Source organism: Mugil cephalus, chromosome 17, assembly GCF_022458985.1.
Source record: "Mugil cephalus isolate CIBA_MC_2020 chromosome 17, CIBA_Mcephalus_1.1, whole genome shotgun sequence".
NCBI classification, from domain to species: domain Eukaryota; kingdom Metazoa; phylum Chordata; class Actinopteri; order Mugiliformes; family Mugilidae; genus Mugil; species Mugil cephalus.
Genome location: NC_061786.1, coordinates 10,996,264 through 11,015,355, shown reverse-complemented (window position 1 = coordinate 11,015,355; position 19,092 = coordinate 10,996,264). Strand labels below are relative to the sequence as shown.

Sequence of the window (19,092 nt, the reverse complement as noted above, 5' to 3'; positions counted from 1 at the left end):
TGCCCTTTGAAATCCCCACTGTTGTGCAAAATGTCCAGTTTACCATAATGCAGATGGCAGAGCGATACGATCTGTAGCCGGCTCCTCTGGACGAGAAACCGAACCTCGGGTGTCTTCGGGAAAATGACATGACATGCATTACCCAGCTCCAGTCCGAGATCCTTGTCAGGCTGTCAGTCATGCTGCCTTTTGCCATCAGTGCTCAGATCGATCAGAGGCCAATCTGAGTTGCGGTAGCAGCTTTGTAACTCGATAACGTGGAGCCAGACATTGGAGGTAAACAAGACTATTTTGGTTGAGCCTCCCCGCCCCAAAGTGGAAAGCCACCCCCCTCCTACTCCATCCTTCTCTTCATTGGCAACAGCGAAACAGATTGGCCCACGCATATACCAAGCAAACACAATTACCTTTGGCCTAATGTGGTTTGTTGTGATTAAGCATTGTTGTGAGGTCTAACTGTATTACCACGAAGCTCTTGTCTGGGAATAACAGATGACATGACAGCAGGACTAGAAAGCTGAACAGCACATTAATCTTTGTTTTGATCTTCACTGCTGCAAGGATTTCATTATCAAGCCTTAAGCTGAATTAGATCTGATGATATAAATGTATTCTGCAAGGGGAAATTAGTTTATTGGACAAAAATACACCAAATTTGATTTGCATATTTATTTTTTTTTAAATATGACTTTTTTAGTCACTGCATGTCTAAAAGGACCCGTGTTGAGAGGTGTCTGCCAAATGAGGCACTAGTGTAATGATATCACACAATGTGACTAATGAACACACACAGACACGCACACAGACACACACACGCATGCACTCCCCCGTGACCTCAAGCTAGCTGAATCAGGCTGCAGTGCCCCTTCTCATCAACCTCTAGTCTTGGCTCATCAAAGAGCCTCTCTCCTGCTGCGCTCCTGTGTGTGTGTGTGAGCGTGCGTTAAAGTGATGCTGGATGCAGGTGTGTATGTGCATGTGTCACTGCATGTGCAAAGGTGTGTGTGTGTGCGTGTGCGCGTGTTTAATCAAGTCCCCCTTGCTCCGGGGTTGCATCTGTCAGCCACTGCCACCGTTGTGATCGTTTGAACTCGCAGCCCTTTTGGAAAGAACCTCTCTCATTAGCAGGAGCTTATGTAATCAGTGTCCCACAGGTATCCAGCACTTTTCCCCACCCCTGCCTGCCCGACTGCCTGCTGCCTCCTGCAGGACCATATGGGAGTGCTGACCTGATGAGCAGGCAGCTGGAGGTACTGAGGGTAATTAACACTGACCAAAGGCCTCTCAGGCAGAGAGGGTGTGTGAGTGGGTCCTCGGAGATTGTGAAGGTCAGCCTTGAAAGGGCTGCGCGAGCTCTCGCGCACGCACACGCCCGTGCACCCGCACAATGCATCACCAGGTGTGTGCACCGATGTGTCCCTTGATTAAAGAGCAGCTTGACAGAGGGAGTCTCACACAGGCGGCGGCAGAGAAAAACTAGTGTGGGAGCAACTTTTCGAATAATCTGCGTTATCGGTGGCCTTTTTGCTCTGCGAGGGCCTCGTAAAAACTTGTTGAGGCAGCGACAACCCACGGCGCCCCTGCCTCGTGCTGTCACATTGCTTTTATTACAGTGAAGTCCACAGCGCCCTGGCTGGACAATGCATAAATGTTTAAATTGCTAAGAGTGTCCATTGGCATTATCGTCAAGTGGGCACATCTAAAGCAGGGAAGGCAGAGCACTCGATGGTCCCTCATTCACATTATAATTCATTGACATTCCTCTTCAGTGCTCTTCTGCATCAGTCTCCACGGTACAGGTTTGGCTCCCTTGTTTGTTTCACATCATTAGCTCGAGTTAATGGATAATGTGCAAATTAAAACGGTATGTAATGTAAAAATGCAGCCGCCTCCGGAGGCGTTTCGAATCTATCTCCTTCTTTTATTTGCCTTTTAAATTTCGCACAGCTACTTCTGTTCTCGCCTTAGCTGCAAAAAACAACAACAGCAAAAAAAAAAACACTTCACTTTTGGTGACATTATTGTTGATTGAGCCCAGAGCCGGCGCAATATGCCACTTATAAGTTGCGTCATTAAGCCCCGTGGAGTGGAATACGCTTGATAATCGCAGTTCATTAAAGATGCACTGTGTGAGACAGACTGAGAACATGTCCTCCTCCGTGGGGGGGCCCAGGAGACGGGGCCAGCACAGCTCTGCCCAAGACGTGAGCGGTACAGCACAGCACAGTGCAGGCGAGATGGGCACGGGCTAAATATAGTACCCTCACTTTTATCACCTTCGTCGCAGGGAGGCCTTACCTTACCTTGTGCCTTCATGTCTGCACACTCTTTGAACACAATAGATTGTAGGTCTGTTGTTATGTACAATTTTATTTACAACTGAAAAACTCAGCAATGAAATCAACTTATGCAGATCTTTTTATCGGTTTGGTATAATGCATAAATTGTGTATGTACTATTGATTGCCATAATTATATACATTAATGGCTTGCTCCATCAACATGACAACATTGACATAATTCTAAATGGTAGCACGTTTGCTTAAATCCGTTACACTGTACATGAATTAACAGTCCAGAAGGCAGATATTTAGATATCAATATTTACATTCATGCATCCATCGTTTCTCTCATATAGGTACATGGTGGGGTATACTGTTAGCTAATACCTGTGCATGTTTAAATGCAAGCATGTGTTTTTTTTATTATTATTATTTATTATTATTTCTCCAAATTTTTCCACAGTTTAGCCAATATCTATACTTAACTGACACAGAGTACAGCCCACTCTCACTGAGTAGTACACTCATCTGCATGCACACCCGCTCACAGACAGACGCGCACTCATACGCACGCACTCATGCATGCACGCACAGACACACGCTTGGTTTAATGTAAAAAAAAAAAAAAACAGAGAGAGGGAGAGAAAAGAAGCAAAAAAACAGAGCAGCGTTGAGTGATGCTCCAGTTCAGCTCAGTTGTGTTTTTTTCCAGCGGGGATGTGGAGGATGCCTGTGACAGCACTGAGTCACACACACACACACGCACACACACACACACACACATCCCTGCTGAGGCCATCCTCCGTGCAACCTGATCTCTGGCTATTGGCTAAATCCCCCGTCTCTCACCAGTCACAAGGTCAGCCCTAGGCTCATGTCCCCTGTTTCTATAGTGATGGGCTAAGCCCTTCTTGACAGATAGAAAAATGAAGATTGTCAAATCCAGACAAAACACAGGTGAAGGCATCTAGCTGGCCCCAGGACTCTGGAACAAGGTCTAACCAGATGATGGTGCTCGTGGAGGTGCGCGAACTGAGTTGCCAAACAGGGACTGAGGCAGCACAGGCATGACGACGCGTGGAAACACACATTCACACAGCACATCGTGGAGACCCCTGGTGTTTTAGCTGAAGTCTCGGGGAAACAGTGAAACGCATGTGAAACACCCAGAGACAAAAGAACTGATAAAAAAAAACTCTGCACAGAGCAAGCGTGTTTTCTGCATCAGTGTCTCAACAAACTGACAGCAGGCTTAAAGCATCGGAGCATCACAAATGAATTACATGGTTTATAAATTATTCACTTAGAAAACAGCTATTAAGAAATAAAATGGATTCGGCCAGATGTTATAAAGATGTGAGTAACTAACAAGACTTTTTTTTCTCTTTTAAGTAGAAAAATAAATTCAACAATAGACAAGTAAATAAATAGAGCAAATAAATACATGGATGACGGAAATATATTACACTGAGCCCAAGTCTTCGCTGGCTTTTTTTCTTTCTTTTTTTGGCATGGTAAAATAACCAGAATGTCCCATGATGATGTCGCTGCTCCCATCTCGTTTTTTTTTTTCATTTTTTTTTTTCTTAAATATGGATTTCTTTAAATTGCATAGTCAGAGGAATCCACATCTCAGAGCCAGGACCGGCAGTGACATCATGCCTCTCGCGAGGCATCTGTCTCAAAAATGGAGAACAAAAGATGGACAGCGTGAGGATTGGAATATAAAAAATGTTGCATTCTCTGTAAAAACTGCATGCATGATATTTGTCGCGTGTGATCGGCCGTCCCGTGTGGCCGCCCCCCCCGTGGGGACCGCGGGGCTGTTGTATTGTCTGTTGTTCCGTTGCAGATGTCAACAGTGTGTGTGTGTGTGTGTGAGGTCTGGATCTGCGGCGGACTGGCAGACAGTCCCTCTCCAGCCAGCAGCCAACCAGCCTGTCAGCAACACTTGCTGTTACTAAGAGCATAATGTTCAGCCTGCTGTGCCACTTTCGACACCATGGGGGTTTGTGGATCTTTCTCTCCGTCCTTCCTGCTTTGATTTTTTTTTGTTACTTCCATCTTTTGAGCTCCTCTTGAGCCCGATGGTGTCTTCAGTCCGGGCAACATGCCAAGCAAATGGGGGGTGGGGAAGGTTAACCTATAAGAAAACCTCGGGTAAAACCCTGTTGCATTCTGGGTGAGAAGGGATTGGTATTCGGTATAAGGTGGGAGACTATGGTGACGTCACTCCCTGTGCGACATGAGGCAGTCTATACCACAGTGTTGTTCGTACCCATGGCCTTCTTGTTACGGATGCTCATGGCGTACTCCCCTCGACTCGTCCCGTTCTCTTCTTTCCGTAGTGGTTTCCTGCGAACAGACATTTTCACATGGTGAGGATGAATTCCTCGATGAGACAGATTTGACGTGAAATTCGCCCTCGGCCAAAGGCCATGTCATTAAACACAGTTTCTGGGCTGTTAACCTTCAGGCTGATTTGATTTCTACAGCTGCTCTGGATGGATATGCTGCTCTCAGCTATCCTTTCTAATAAGCTCGATGTTCAAAGGTCAATTTCGCAAGGAGACAGGAGGGAAAGATACATCACAACACAGGGGATAAGGCAATTACCTACTCGGACTGGTAGATGTAATCTTCCGCCTAAGTAATGAGAATGTTTGGCTGTCAAAACAACTTGGGAATAGCATCAATACATAACCTCCTCCTGCGAAATTCCTTCTCAACGTCGGCTGAGCGGTTGCACGTCCCTAAGTATGTTCTGGTGCAAAAAATAAAGCCACAACCCGTGATTCTCCTCGCTGCTACTGAGAGCAGCGTCGTTCAATGTAGCCCTTTTCATGCGCTCCTTGATGCCTTTGTGGTTATTATATTTGTCCAGTGTACTGTGGCTTCTGCACCGACCCCCTCAGCTGCTCTCCCCTGCTCGAGCTTATGTAACTCAGAGACAGATCTGAATACAGTTAGTACAGTCATTGTCCCACTCCACACTGTACAGTGCCTTCGCTGGCAGAGAGGACCCTTGAGCAACATCTTAGTTCGAGTGTGGCCCCTTCCCTCTTCTAAAAGCCGAGGCTCCAAATTTGATGAACAGTCATTCTCAATCCAGCACAAATCTTTCACGAGGAGTCCTCGCAGGGTGGAACGAGCTCAAACATGACATAATGCAATCCAAACAACAACGCTACAAGGAATTCGAACTTTTGAGAGCCGGGGATACGTGTTGTCGCTTTTGAAAGCGAGTGTTTGCATTTTAAAGTGCGCAATCCTCATCTTACACAGATACGTTGAATAAAATGCTCACTTAATAATAATCATGTTCTTCATCACCATATGAAGGATTGCATTACGTGTATTTACACAGACCTTTGGATCTTTATCAATTTGAGAGAATCAAATCTTCAATCTGTGTATTTAGGTAACAAATATTGATTAAAGGTGCGTCAGAATGTTAAACGTCCCACTTTTGTGCGCACGCTCGCTATATATACGCATTTATTTGTCATTCTAGTGGCGTCACCTCAGTGTGTCTGTGGCCTCTTTTCGTTGGCTCCCAGACGCTTAAGCCAGTCACATTTTGCCACACCTGTTAAACAACATCTTGTTGCTGTCACATTTTAAAACAGTTTCTGTCTTGGCTGTTTTTCAGCTGTCATTTCAGGGCTGAGGCTCAGCCTCCACACCTCCACCCCCTGCGCTCATCAGAGCTCCCCCTGAAATCCTGCACAGCTTGGCTCCACGCGGCTTGTCAGTTGAAGGCAAGCGAGGGAAAAAAAAAAAAAAAAACTTTCTGCCACCAAAGTCACCCTTAGGATCTTAGAAGAAGGTTTGTAGAAGGTTTGCGCTCGGTGCAACATAAATCACAGGGGATTTAAATAATAAAAACATGTACACCAGTGAAAGCAGATGCCTTCTAATCGTCCCCATTAGAACGTTCAGTTCATGTTTATATTTGTGTGCTGATTTTGGAGGATGAAGTTTGCGGTCCTGTTGAACTGTATTGAATTAAACACTGTTTATTTTATTTAGCCTAGCCCACTGACTGGATGGGAGTTGTCAAAATAATGAAAACATTTGCATGTTCTACAAACCAGAGCCTCCAACTGCTTTGTCAGTTGTATTAAACAGATGCAGCATACCGTAACCATCGTGAATCTCAATATCTGGCGCAGGGCTGTCATGTTAGAATTCATTGTTTTCACTAGAATACCTGACGAACTGGCGCTGCTTGTGAGCAACACAAGTCGAAGTTAAAACTACCTTTCAGTTGAAGGTTGCACATCTTATTTGGTGAGCTACATTTAATTGCCCAAAACCCATGATAAGCTTATAGATGACAAAGGCACACTCTACATTTGATATACCAGTAAACTGGTTATAAGGGTTATTGGAGGTCATGCGAGTCTAATGCCTGGAGACAAAAACAAAAATTATAAATAAAACCTGAGTCTATGACTAAGACTTCCAGTGGGACTCTGTGAGCTAGGAGGGGTCATATGGCTGAGCACACCAGGGACGCATGCTGGCCGTGTAGGACAGATGCTGCTTGCTGTGTCCCCACAGAACCTGGGGGAAAACCTGATAAAAGAAACTATCCAGCCTCAGGGTGGAAACACACGCTGCTGTGGGGGCGGTGATGCAGATGCACTTCGGGGATTTGGGATACACCGAAGTTTCCTCCCAGGGACGGCATTGTTTACAGCCAGTCTGAGAGACCTTTTACTTGGAATAGAAAGGCGGGGGCGGTCGATATTCGTTAGACGTCGCGTGTTTGACAGGTCACAGTTAATGAGCCCGTTAGTCGATGTTTCTCGTGTCCTCAAAGGGAAAGTTTGACGGAGAACAAAAACAAAAACAGTCAGTTGGAGTACGCGATAAAGCGCAGACAAGCTAACGAACACAATGGATACCTCGCCTGAGGAGGACAGAGGAGGACTCTCCCCACAGACCAGCTGACCCAGATTCTGTAACACCAAAAGCCTGTAATACGTCTGGAGTCCAGTTTAGGAAAATTCTAACAAGACTTTAAGAGGCCTGCAGGCAACAAAGGGGGAATTAGTCGTTTTAGTCCTCGTGGCTGGAGACCTATAGAAAACCCCAGATGAAAACAACTCCAGTGAACAAAGGATGATCCAGATGAGGCAGAACATCCTCAGCTGTCCTAAAAACACGCTGAGGAGCTGAAGCTGACTCACTCCAGTGACTTTCCTGGAGTCTTTGGGAAACTATTTTACTTATTTTTTTTTTTTTACTGGAGAAGCTGAGATTACCAAAAGATGTCAGGATGCGGCGCTAAAGCAACCTGCCGACATTTAACTACCTCTCAGTAACTTTCCAATGATACTACGTGGTAATATCTGTGGTTTCAAAGACCTGCTGCTGCTGGCTATTTCCAGTTAATATGCTTATTAATATAACACAATGAAGGAACGTCTAATGTCTAAATATAGCACCAGAACCCTGATTTTGCTCCTATATAAGGCTGACAGTGCATTATCACAAAGTCCCATAATATACTTAATTTGATCTAAAATCTGACATTGATATGCAAATTTTAACAAAGAGGGTATTAACAGTAGCCCTGCGGAGAACTGGTGCTGTCGCAGCTGTGCAAGAAAGTGCAACAAGTCTGAAACCGTTCTGCCGTTTAGGAAATCCTTCATCTGTTACGTCGTAAAAGGCCGTTTGACGCCGGTGATCTGCGGCCGGCTGGAAGGTGCTTTCGGCCCCATTTATTTCTCCCGGGGTGCAATCTCCGCTCAGACTGACCATGTCGCTTCGGGCCGCCACACAGGGCAGAGCGCTGGGGCCTCAAGCCGACCTCTGCCCGGGCCGTCAATAATAGATGCCATGCTGTTGACACATGGCAGGTGGCAACACAACACTTCACAGGTTGGATGAATATTTCATATCAAAGCTGTGCAATCACAGCGCACATTCCTGTTTGAAGTTTGGGGAACGGATCCCAGCGAAATTGGGACATGTGTTGGGCTGTTTACAATTACTCCTGCCATCTGGAAATTAGAGTAACGTGCAACGGTTCAAAGGAAGTGTATTAAAAAACAGACTGCGAAAATCTGTCGCTCAGTTCTGATGGGGCTAGTTTAGCAATCGAACAAAAGAGATTAATATTGTATAGGCAAATACTCGATTTCAAACCATTTCCTTCTTATTGTGTTCCTGGTTGTGATGTTATACGTTCTGTAGAACTCTTGGACGGGGCCGACTGTGACACATTATCCGAATTTGGGCAAGCCTCCCATAGCAGTAAGGGATTGGGAAAGGCATCTAGCTTCATTAGTCAGTTGGTTTGCGTTTTATTTGTTTTGGCTCCTTGGATGGCTGACAACCTGGACTGCAGCATCATGTCTTTCGCTTTGGATGGCACAGCAACACTGAAACCCAGCGTGTGTCTGAATCCTCTTCTCTGTGCTTGCACACACCAGCCTCCCTCGTGCTGTGGACTCTGAATAGAATTGTATGGAAGTGTTTTTTTTTTCTTTTTTTCTTTTCAGTCCCCTTTGCTTCTGACGGATGACTGGCAGACAAAGATTATAAAATATAACAAAAGGCCAGGAGGGCTGGGACCAGCAGAGCTAGCTCCTTCCACTGTCTGCGGTGCTCAGGCCTTGGCCCTCGGCCAGCTGATTTTCATTGGGAAAGCCCGGAGCACTGAGGAGCTGGAAGGGCTATATATAACTGGCTGTGTTTTTCTCACTGACAAACCCTTTCTCACATTGATATTGACTAAGCTGCTCAATAACCGCCAGTGCTTGCTTCGGTAGACAGCATTTCATCTGTCCTTTTCGCTGCGTTGTCTCCTCTCCCGTCCTCGCAGGAATGATGATTAGAGCATCCGTGGCAAATGTTAACAGAGTCACATTTTTCCCTGGACTGCACTCCTACTGGATGGTGACTAATGAATGCCTAATGAGGCCAGTCTGGACCCGTGCATTTTCCCTTTCTCATTCAGAGCGGAGGACAGCTTGGCGTGGCACAAAGTCTGTAGTCTAGAGCCCACGGAGCTTCAGGACACGACCTGCTCGCATGTATAAAAGATGTGGCCTGCGACTGAATGACTGCGCAAATTAATTCATAAATAATGACTTGGGTTTGGGGCTAGAGCCCGTATTTCAACAACACTCTCCTACCACTGCTGCATTAAAAAAAAAAAAAAAAATAGGTGCCCCTTGGCTACACAGGGGGCTGGAGAATTGCTATAATGAATTCCTGAGCCAACCACCCATTATTTCCGCAGCCTGACTTTGCCTATTTGTTGTTTAAAGAAGAAATAGAGTTCTGCTAAGGAAAGCCGTATCTGGCGTGCCGGCTTAATATAGTTCCATAAATATAACAAAGTATCATACTAAATCTATTATAAATAAAACACTGGAGTCGCTCCCTAATTTAGCACGCACGGCCATTCTCATACGCCCGCGTGACAGCCACTGTTTGTGCCATATTTTACGGCGCGTGTAAATATGCCGAGATGACGCATGGATGTATGTAAAGATGCTGCGTGTTTATGGATGAGCGCACACGAGCGCCCTCCGCATGCTTCGCACAATCGCCGGCTTGAGTGTGTGTTTGTTAGACGTCTGCGAACATTTACATGGATGTCAGAGTGCATGTGTGACACCGTGCAGCCTGAATGTCACAAAGAGAATTGGGTCTGGTTGCGCTGCAGGCTAAAACCCTCACACAGCCTTTTCTCTAATAAGCCAAATGGGGGGAAATGCTGCCACAGCAGCATCTTGGGATTCCTCTGCTCGCCTCCTGCGATCACATCCACGAATCCAGCTGCCAGTCGAGCAAGCTTTGGACATTTATGTAAATTAAAATCTACACATTATTGTTAGCTCATCAAGCGCTTTAATTTATTCATTCGGGGTATGGGATGTTTCTGCATGACTCAGTGTGCTGGATCTTCCTCTGTGACATTTATCACCCATTCCATTATCTAACCTCTGACCTCAGTGCGACCCATAAGGGTGATGACAGGGTCATTGTATCCGCCTGCATAATTCTAACATGAAGGCAATGGAGCTAGTGGAGTCCCCCGTGGGTCAAATTACATTTGATATGACGAGTGGCCTGTCTGTGTCGGATTTCTTCTTCTATCTATCATCGCTAACAAGTATTTTACAGATAACCTAAAAGAAACGCTACAGGAAAAGAAAGGAGAAGAATGACAGCTGACCTCTTGATAGCCTTGTAGCAGATGATGATGGCTGAGAGGAGGAAGACAAGTGAGGCACAGCCCACCGTTCCAAGCACTATAATGTCCATCTCCATCCACCAGGGCCTCAACAAGGGCACCATGGGCTCTGCCACTTAGAAAAAAAGAGAGAAGACGGGGACAGGAGGAGAGAAGTGTAGACACAGAGTATAAGAATAAACACAAATTGATAGAAAACATAAGCAAAATGTACAGAAACATTTCCCGTGATCACACTCGGGCCACGGTGCCAACGTGTGTCTTTTTCTCACACTCCTCAGTGGCTAAGGTTCGGCTCTTATACAACACAATAAGTAGTAGGAGTAGCATGGAGGTGATCCCCCACCTTCTCCTTTCCGAGTGTGTCCTCGCCTGTTCTGTAGGTCTTAGGTTCAACGTTCAAAGATATCCAAGCCGACACCATGAATCATTTAAGGTCCCTGTCAGCCTTCCTTACACCAGCACTCTTGTCCACACCAATTACTGTTGCAAGAACCTCCTGCTCTTTCCACATTAAATCTGTGGATAAGACCACTCACCAGGGATGTTGTACAACATTATGCGCATCAGCAAGTTCGCCAGTCGTAATGCAGAACTTCTCTCATCTCTTCCCGCAGCACGTGATGCCCTCCCACCTTTAAAAATCGGATTAGTTGTGCGCATGTCTGTCTGTGGAAGGCAAGTGCGTTCAAGTTTATTGCTCCTGAAAAAAAAAAATACCCTGGACTGCACGTACTCCCGCTTGCAGGGCTGTTATGTTTTGAATGAGACAAAGGGCTTACAACACAACAACAAATGCTCCTTAGTAATGCTGTCGACTATTTCCCAGCACATTTTCCCACAAAATAACAAGGTACGGCTCTGCCTCGTACAGCGCGCCACATAATAAGTCACTGTGGATTTAAAAGCTCCCCTCAGCCAAACTTCCATTTTAATCCTGCGTTTTGTCAACGACTGTGGGACTTAATTCAGTCAGTGGTGAGGATCTACTTCATTGTGATAAAGCACTCTCCTTTGAAGGGAACTGAGATACCATTTTTAGCGCACAGACGCTTACTTAACAGTGCCAGTTTTCCCCATTTCTTTTGGCGCGGGGGGGGGGGGACATTCAGCAGATAGATATGGTCTCAGTCATCGTCCCAGTTTTTCATGTTAGACATGCATATTCATTGCATTTTAAAGACTACAGTTTAGAACAAAATTGCAGCTGTAAGAGCTCCACAAATTGGGCTGCTGAAGGGATATCAAGATAATTATGCGCCTCTATAGATTAAATCGGGAATTGAAAAAAGAAAAAAGAAAAAACACTTTCCCCTTAAATGAATTATTCATGGTCTCTCCGCCCCCTTGCAAACACTTATCTGTAAAGTTAAAGAGGAAGAAAAATTGGGCATTTTATCATATTTATTCTAACACGCTGCAGTTTATGGAGGCGTCAAACCTTGTGGATGCAGCACTCTGAGGTCCATTTATGCTTTGACTGTAACTGGGCATTGGAAACCCCCACCTTAGCTCGGAGTCAGATGGTCCTGGCAGCATTCATGCGGTGACCTTGCCAACAATGGCAGAAGGGTCTATAACTCTTGTTTCATAGGTAACTTACAGGGTGAGTCAGGAGAACAAGGAAGTCCATATGAATTGACCAGACAGAAAAAAAATCTTTGGGGCTGATTGATTAAAACCTTTCCACTGCTCCATGATTAAGTACTCCTCCCTACTCATAATATTAAGGGCTCGGGGTGAGTGATTCTAAAGAGTCACAGTAATAGCTCAGAATGGCTGCATCATCAGCAATGCCTGTCCCATATTTCAGTGCACAGTTCATTAAGGTGCTTGAGACGACATACAAATCGTATCAACTTTCGGTGGGCAGCTGTTGAAATATGTTCGGCTATCTGTCAGTGGATTTACAGTCTCAGAGTGAGACGAAGGATGGAGCGTACTAGGGAAAACTGCCTCAACACGCAGTGAATCCACACAGATATGCACGCCTGTTATATGCACGCACTACCACACACACGCACCTACTGCCGCCAGCTCAACTTCAAAACGAAGCTGGAACTACTGGGCTGGTTCATTAGCCCCTTATCTCTATCAAATTAAAGCTAATTTAATTAACTCGTCTGTGTTTTAATCAGGGGTCCTCCGGGGGAAACCCTACCACTGAACCACTGAGCTTGGCAGCCCAGCAGGCATAGATTTCACAAGCAGCTGGGTACTCCCCAAGGTCAGGCCCGGCATAAATTAGTCCTGTGTTCAGCTGTCAACATCCTGCTGGCTCTATCACACGCACGCATGCACACGTGCAAAACTGAACGTTCGTGAGCGGGCGCTCACACACTAATGTCAAGAGGCTGATGCTAATTTTTTTTCTCTCTCTCTGTGCATAAACAGAAACACTTCACGTCAAAAGCTTCTCCAGACTAGACAGCGGCGTGACACCTGAGTCCGCCTAGGAATGAGTTCCAACTGTGGGGCGAGAGGAGACAGAGTGAGACAGACAGACTTGGACGGAGACAGGTGTGAAACCTGGGAGCTGGATGCCTTACCTGTGGTGCCCAGTAGCCGTGGGGGAGGCGGCGGAGGCGGCGGTGGAGGAAGGGGCGGATATCTTCTACAGTGGCATGCCAACTGGCACTGTTCGCTAACTTTCTCCGCCACAGTCCGCGAGCATGACCTCTGGAGCTCTCCCTTATGGTGGAGGGGGGGAAGAGGAAGAGAGACACATTGAAATGGCTGAGGTTCTGTCCTTCAGTGCGTTACTCAGAAGTGCCACCAGCACAACACTGTGGAGCACAAATGGGAGATGCTTGAACACTCGGCGGCCTCTCTGTTAGTAGCGCTGTGGATATCCCCTCAGCATTCTTTTCCTATCACAGCTTCGGTGTTGTTGTCATTGGGGCTACTGTGGATGTAGTACATGCAGAATAGTATCACGTCGATGCCTGCAGCCAGCTCCGTGTAAGAAACCACCCACCAACATTGTGGGCAGCAGGCTGCCCCGAGGAGTGTGCGTGGGTGGACTTGGAAACTCAAGCAGATCACATTACACATGAACCCTGGCAACACTGCATGCGTGTGAACAACAGCTCACCACTATCTGTAGGCAGCAGCACAGAGCAGAGGTTATAATACTCATCACTAACATATGCCTGCTGCAGGGATCCTGGTGGGATAACTGAATGTTGTTATCATAAAAAAAACACAGTTGGCTACTCTGTGCTCCCACTACAAAGGAGCTGAGTTTGTGTGCGCATAGCTGTGTTTCTCATGCTTTGTGGGAAACTCACCACACATGCATGTCTGCCAGTATTTCCTAACCACAGGTGTGCCTTGGAGTGATAACCCCAGCATCTGGTGCAAGCGCGGTATAGTACATTTTAAAAAAGCAGCTCAATATGCACCTAAGTTAGTCGGAAAAGACATTCAGCCCCTCGGTTCTCATCCACAGTGCACCAGTAAATAAAACTCAAGTTACATTAGTGCAAGCTCTTCTCATGCGTAAATTGTCAAGTGGCGCGCCTGAGCGTTATCCTTACCTGGCATGAGAGTAAAAATAGTGAGAGGAGGCAATGACCGAAGAAAAAAGGCCAAAAACTTAAAGTAAATGGCATTAGATCTTGGACCAGCATTCCTCTTGCGCTGTTCTCGAAGATAGTAGGCAGCGTTTCCAACAAATGAATGCAGTATACATAGGCTTGAACTGTTTGGGAAATAACCATCCACCCTCTCCAGTTCAGCGGCGAAATCTGTGACAGGCGTCTCCAGAAATAGTTTATGCCACAATCATTTTCCTCTTGAAATCCCGCTGTCGATAGCATAGGACAGGCGAGCAGGTGGAATGAGTAGCGAATCTCGATAATTCACATCTCGAAAGTAGTTTTTGCGTCTTCTTGTTGGCACTCAGATAGCGACCTGAATCACGCCGCTACTCCGTGCAATGTGAGGGCGGTAGATGGCCCGTACCTTACATCCCTCCTCGGCTGCAAGCATGAGTGCAAATGGGCCACTCAAGCCATCGAAGTTGGAGAAAAAACACGAACAGGGGGAGAGATCCTCAGGAATATCTTGCGGTGCCAGGAATCCTCGCAATAGCATCACACATCCCCTCCAACTTATCTAGGCTGAATACGGTATGGGCGAGTCCGGAGGGCAGAGCCGAGGGTTAAAGTGATGCATCCCCCTCTGTGCCAAAATACAGCGGACTGTTTTATACGGGAGCATCACCGCCGCACACTTGATGCAGCGCTCACATCAGCTCATCCTGACAGCGTGTGCTCAAATAAATTCACCCTCCGCTTCTCAAAAAGTCCCCCCCTCTCCCTCCTCCCTCCCTGCCTTCATATATGAAACCACAAGAGGGAGAAGGGAAGGCGTCGCTAATGTCACCAGGGCTTTTGTTTGTTTTGCTTTGTTTGCTTGTTTACGCTTATTTTTTACGCGTTTATTTATTTATTTTTTTACTGTGGTCCAGGCAGAAAAAAGTATAGCCCACGATGCGTGGAGGCGAGTCCGTGAGGATGACGCGCAAAGTCAAGTGGAGAGAGGGAGACAGAGAGTGCTAGACGCCTACCGACTGAAAACACTGCCATGCCCATGTTGATGCGCTGTGCGCCTGCTAGAACACTCCAGTGTCCCAAAGTAGGCTGATGCTGATGCAGCCTGACATTTACTGCTAATGCTCAGAGACAACGATAACATTTTTATAAGGCGAGTGGCTTTAACCCCTAACTTACTTTCTTATCATTGTCACATCAACGCAGGCACCGCACGGATGGAAAGAGGTGCCGCTGTGGGGCAAGAGTGTAAAGACTAAGAATGCACAATGGGTAGTTTTTAAGAGCAGAGTTGCGTAATATTGTTGGTTGGTCTTCAGTAGGCACAGTTACGAAATTCCCCCAGAGTCATGTAGATGGTACTGGAGAGCCAACGTGACATTCACGGTTACTAAAACAGTTGATTGACAGTGAGAGTAAAACCTCGCTGCTCATCTTGGTCTCGATAACAGCAATAGGGGGACGCAGAGCTAATCCAGAAGAGCCATTTCCGGAGCTGCTCGGCTAAATGATTAATTGACCAACTAGTAGCTGAAGTACTCCCAGTGTTTCACTTGATTGATCACAGTTACAGAGATGAAACAGTTAAGTGATTAGTTGACACAAATCAAACATGGACTTAGCTGTGGCAGCAGTTGTGAGGAATTGCTGCTTTTTTCCCTTCTTATCTTTCTTTGAACTTTTAGAAATTGTGATTTTCATCCAGTTTTCCAAAATGCCCTGGACAAAACAATCAGCTCATCATTTGACAAAACAATTCCAGCTGATTCTCTTGATAATTTTCTTTGTGATGGAGCACCAGCATCAGCTCTGCCGTCCTAAAAGTGCTTGAAAAAGGTTCCTGTTGAACCTGACGCATCTACTTTGCAGGATAGTTTCTCCCCCCGTCATGCAACGCACAAATCTGCCCCTCATAGCTTATTCCTGTTTTGTGAATCCGCAATCATTTGTTGTACCCAATGCGCCTCGTCTTCTTCAGTCTGAAAGAGCTGCTCGTGGCTTAAATAACAGGAGTGACAGCCAATTGTGTCACAGCCTGCTTATTCGGAATAACACAAATAACATCTAAGCTGACTATTCAAGCAATTTTGGATTAAGATCAGTGAATTCAGCTCCCAGCCCTTGAGCCTTTTGTTGCAGTGGAGCGTTTATCACATGTCTTGCCTATCAAAAAGCTCTTCACAGGCAGTAATGGGGTGAGCTCATACAAAGGGCCGCGGATGACTTTTAGAGTGGAAAATCCATAGCTGCTGTTGAAGTGAATTTGCACATGCAGTACAATGCAGAGATTACTTGCCGTTTTTGGAGTTTTTCTTTTTTTTTTTTTTTGAAGGACACAGTAAGCCAGTGTTTGGCATATAGTCTGCCCAGAGGTTCAGCTCCTCCATCCTCTGCTACAGTCTGTCCCGGTATCGATTATCTGACAAGAGAAAAGCACTACATCCTCCTGTTTCCTTCCTGCTACCTCTCCTCATTCCAACAACTAGCAATCTGCCACAACATACATCACGGCCCTTTTAAAGTCAGATAACAAAACCTCTTAATATAATTACAGAGGTCTCTCAGCGTTATTATTCTTGCCAAGACACTTAATCTATCATCTGTGAGAGCAAACAGAGCCCAAAAAATACTAAAGCACAAGGAGATTTTTATTTTTTTTTTTTTGAAACATTTGATCTATTAAGGAATACAAATGTTCAGATAAAACAGCTCAACTCAATTTATCTGTACTATCTGTGTTTCTCCTTTATTGGATCAGTGTGTGTGTTGCTGGTCATGTATGGATGGATGCTGGGCTGTGGCACAGTGGAGGTGGATTGCCATCTAGTGGAAAACCCTGGTAACACAAGATGTCAGGCGCTCCAGATTCAGTAAATATATTAACAGAGCACTGAAGCCAGGAGATCAATTAAGCAGCTGCCAAAAAAAACTCTGAAATACCAATGACACGGCACTTGATTTAGAATAAACAGCTATTTGAATAACTAATACCGCATGTACTGTGGCCTGAATTTAGATTATTTTTTGCATTTATTGTATAGTTCTTTCATAGTGCTTTTTTCAGTGTATTTCCCTCTGTTCTTATGGGTTTGTGTCTGTATATAGCCTTTCTACCCTATTGGTAAAAAGATGTTTTAGGAAAGAAACTGTTAAAATTCCTTCAAACTGATTCTTTTTATGGAGGACCTTCTCTGTAGTGGCATCAGTCATTCTGCACGGTGTGTACAGTGTATGCTGTGTACGCCATGTATGCTGTTGCAAACTGCAATTTCCCCATTGTGGGACAAATAAAGGTTTTCTATTCTATTCTATTCTATTCTATTCTATTCTATTCTATTCTATTCAAGATCCTGAATTTGTGTAAATCTCAACTGAGTTTGAGAGTTTGAGATTAAAAACACATGCATGGCACCCTTCATTATTACTATTATTATTATTTCTATTTGTTTTGTTGTGTTTAAATCAGTCTCCTCTGCCCTGGGGACCAAAACAGTGTCATCTTACCTCATTCGAGTTGTTTCTGAGCAAAGAGGCAGTGCAAGTGTGCTTACCAGAGATGGATGCATCGTGGACGGTTTCTGCCGAGGAGCCAGAATGAACAGAGGAAGGTTTCAGATGTATTAGAGCTGGGGATGGGGTTCTGCTAAATGGATTTCAGCAAACAAGGCAATGAGTGATGGCTCGGACATCTCTGTACATCGTTAGGCATCTCCTGGCAGCAGCAGTTTCTTTTTTCTTTTCTTTCTCTTTTTTTTTTTGGTTGCAGTTTGCATGCACAGCAAAGATATACAAATCAGCCGCAGGTCTTTAGTGCACATGCGGCAGTTAAAGACCTGTTTGTCTCTGTCTTCGTGTGGTGGACTGATTAAAGTGGATGAAAACTGCCCTGTGTTTTTTTCAGAAACCCAAAAAAACAACCAAATATCTACAGTGATCGACAAACATCTCTTCACAGCACACACTGAGTAGCCTATGGATGCCACTATGCTTCCTCTTTCTCATTCTTCCTCACTTCAAAAGCACAGGAGTAGGGTGACAGGCCAGGGGAGGGGGAGCCCCATTGTTAATTGGCCTTTTCAGCTGAACAGAGAGGTGTAAGGAAGGAGGAGAGACGAGGACAATGGGGTCCCATTGCCTCTCCAGAACAAGAGGGATGCACCGCCTAAAAAGATAGACCAGCCAGAGCACATATAGACCTGCAGGGCTCTCCTCACATAACCCCAAACTAAGTGAATGAGGCAATCAATCACGCAGCCCGCAGCTCGCTCAGAATAAATGGCCTGCAGCCTTGATATAGACTGCAGATAAAAAATTTTTTCGGAAACTCTCTCTCGATGCCAGAAAGGTTCAGGATGTGGACTACGACATGAGGTGTTACTTACCAGACAAACAGTTTCCTCACATCTCATTCCACTGCTGCCGCGGTTCAGTGGAACGATAGGTACTCCTTTCCACTTCAATAAGGGGATGAAGCTCAATTAGCATTTCACAAGTCCCATTTTCCTCCTCTATTGCAACCTTCCCCGCGGAGCCCATGCTTTCTCCGGGGATTGTCCTGTTTTGGGCCCTTGTTGCCGTTGGCAGGGTGACAGTATTCGAGTGTGCAAACTTGTGCTATTGTCCGCGGGCCAGAGGGAGCCATGGAGACCCCATAATATGACACAGGAAAATGTTTGCTGATGGCAATTCTATGGGCTTTGTCCGACTCTTTCTCCTTCATGACGACTCGATTTAAGTCTCTAAATGTTTGACTACAAATGCAGGAGTGCTATCCAGCTCCTTTTCCTTTGTCCCGCGAGGTTTGAATGAGTAATTCAGCCTTTGTGTCGCTCGATTGAGGGGGCAAACAGAAAGACAAGATTCTTGAGCGTTCAAGCCCCTTTCCATGGTTATGCACTCTTTAGATCCCCCCCTCACCAAATCCTACAGCTGACATCACTCTCGGGGAGGGCACGGTGGGTATCGGTGTTTAAAAATTCAACTTTGAATGCCCTGTTATGAAGTTAAAACGCCGACATGTTTCGGCAGAATTT

The 19,092-nt window shown here is 45.7% G+C and overlaps 1 protein-coding gene across 2 annotated transcripts; it reads right to left on the bottom strand.

Moving 5' to 3' along the window:
• Positions 1-2,354: 2,354 nt before the first annotated feature.
• prima1 (proline rich membrane anchor 1) lies at positions 2,355-14,804 on the bottom strand. 2 transcript variants are annotated; one of them, XM_047612055.1, is made up of 4 exons: positions 14,042-14,804; positions 13,052-13,193; positions 10,485-10,611; positions 2,355-4,636 (listed from the first exon to the last, which is right to left on the bottom strand). In XM_047612055.1, the coding sequence occupies exons 1-4, from the start codon at positions 14,321-14,323 to the stop codon at positions 4,537-4,539; spliced, it is 651 nt and encodes a 216-aa protein (XP_047468011.1). In that variant the 5' UTR covers positions 14,324-14,804; the 3' UTR covers positions 2,355-4,536. The 2 variants fall into 2 exon arrangements, with proteins under 2 accessions (XP_047468011.1, XP_047468010.1); XM_047612054.1 differs by having other exon boundaries at positions 10,485-10,617; positions 14,042-14,802.
• Between the last annotated feature and the right edge of the window lie 4,288 nt (positions 14,805-19,092).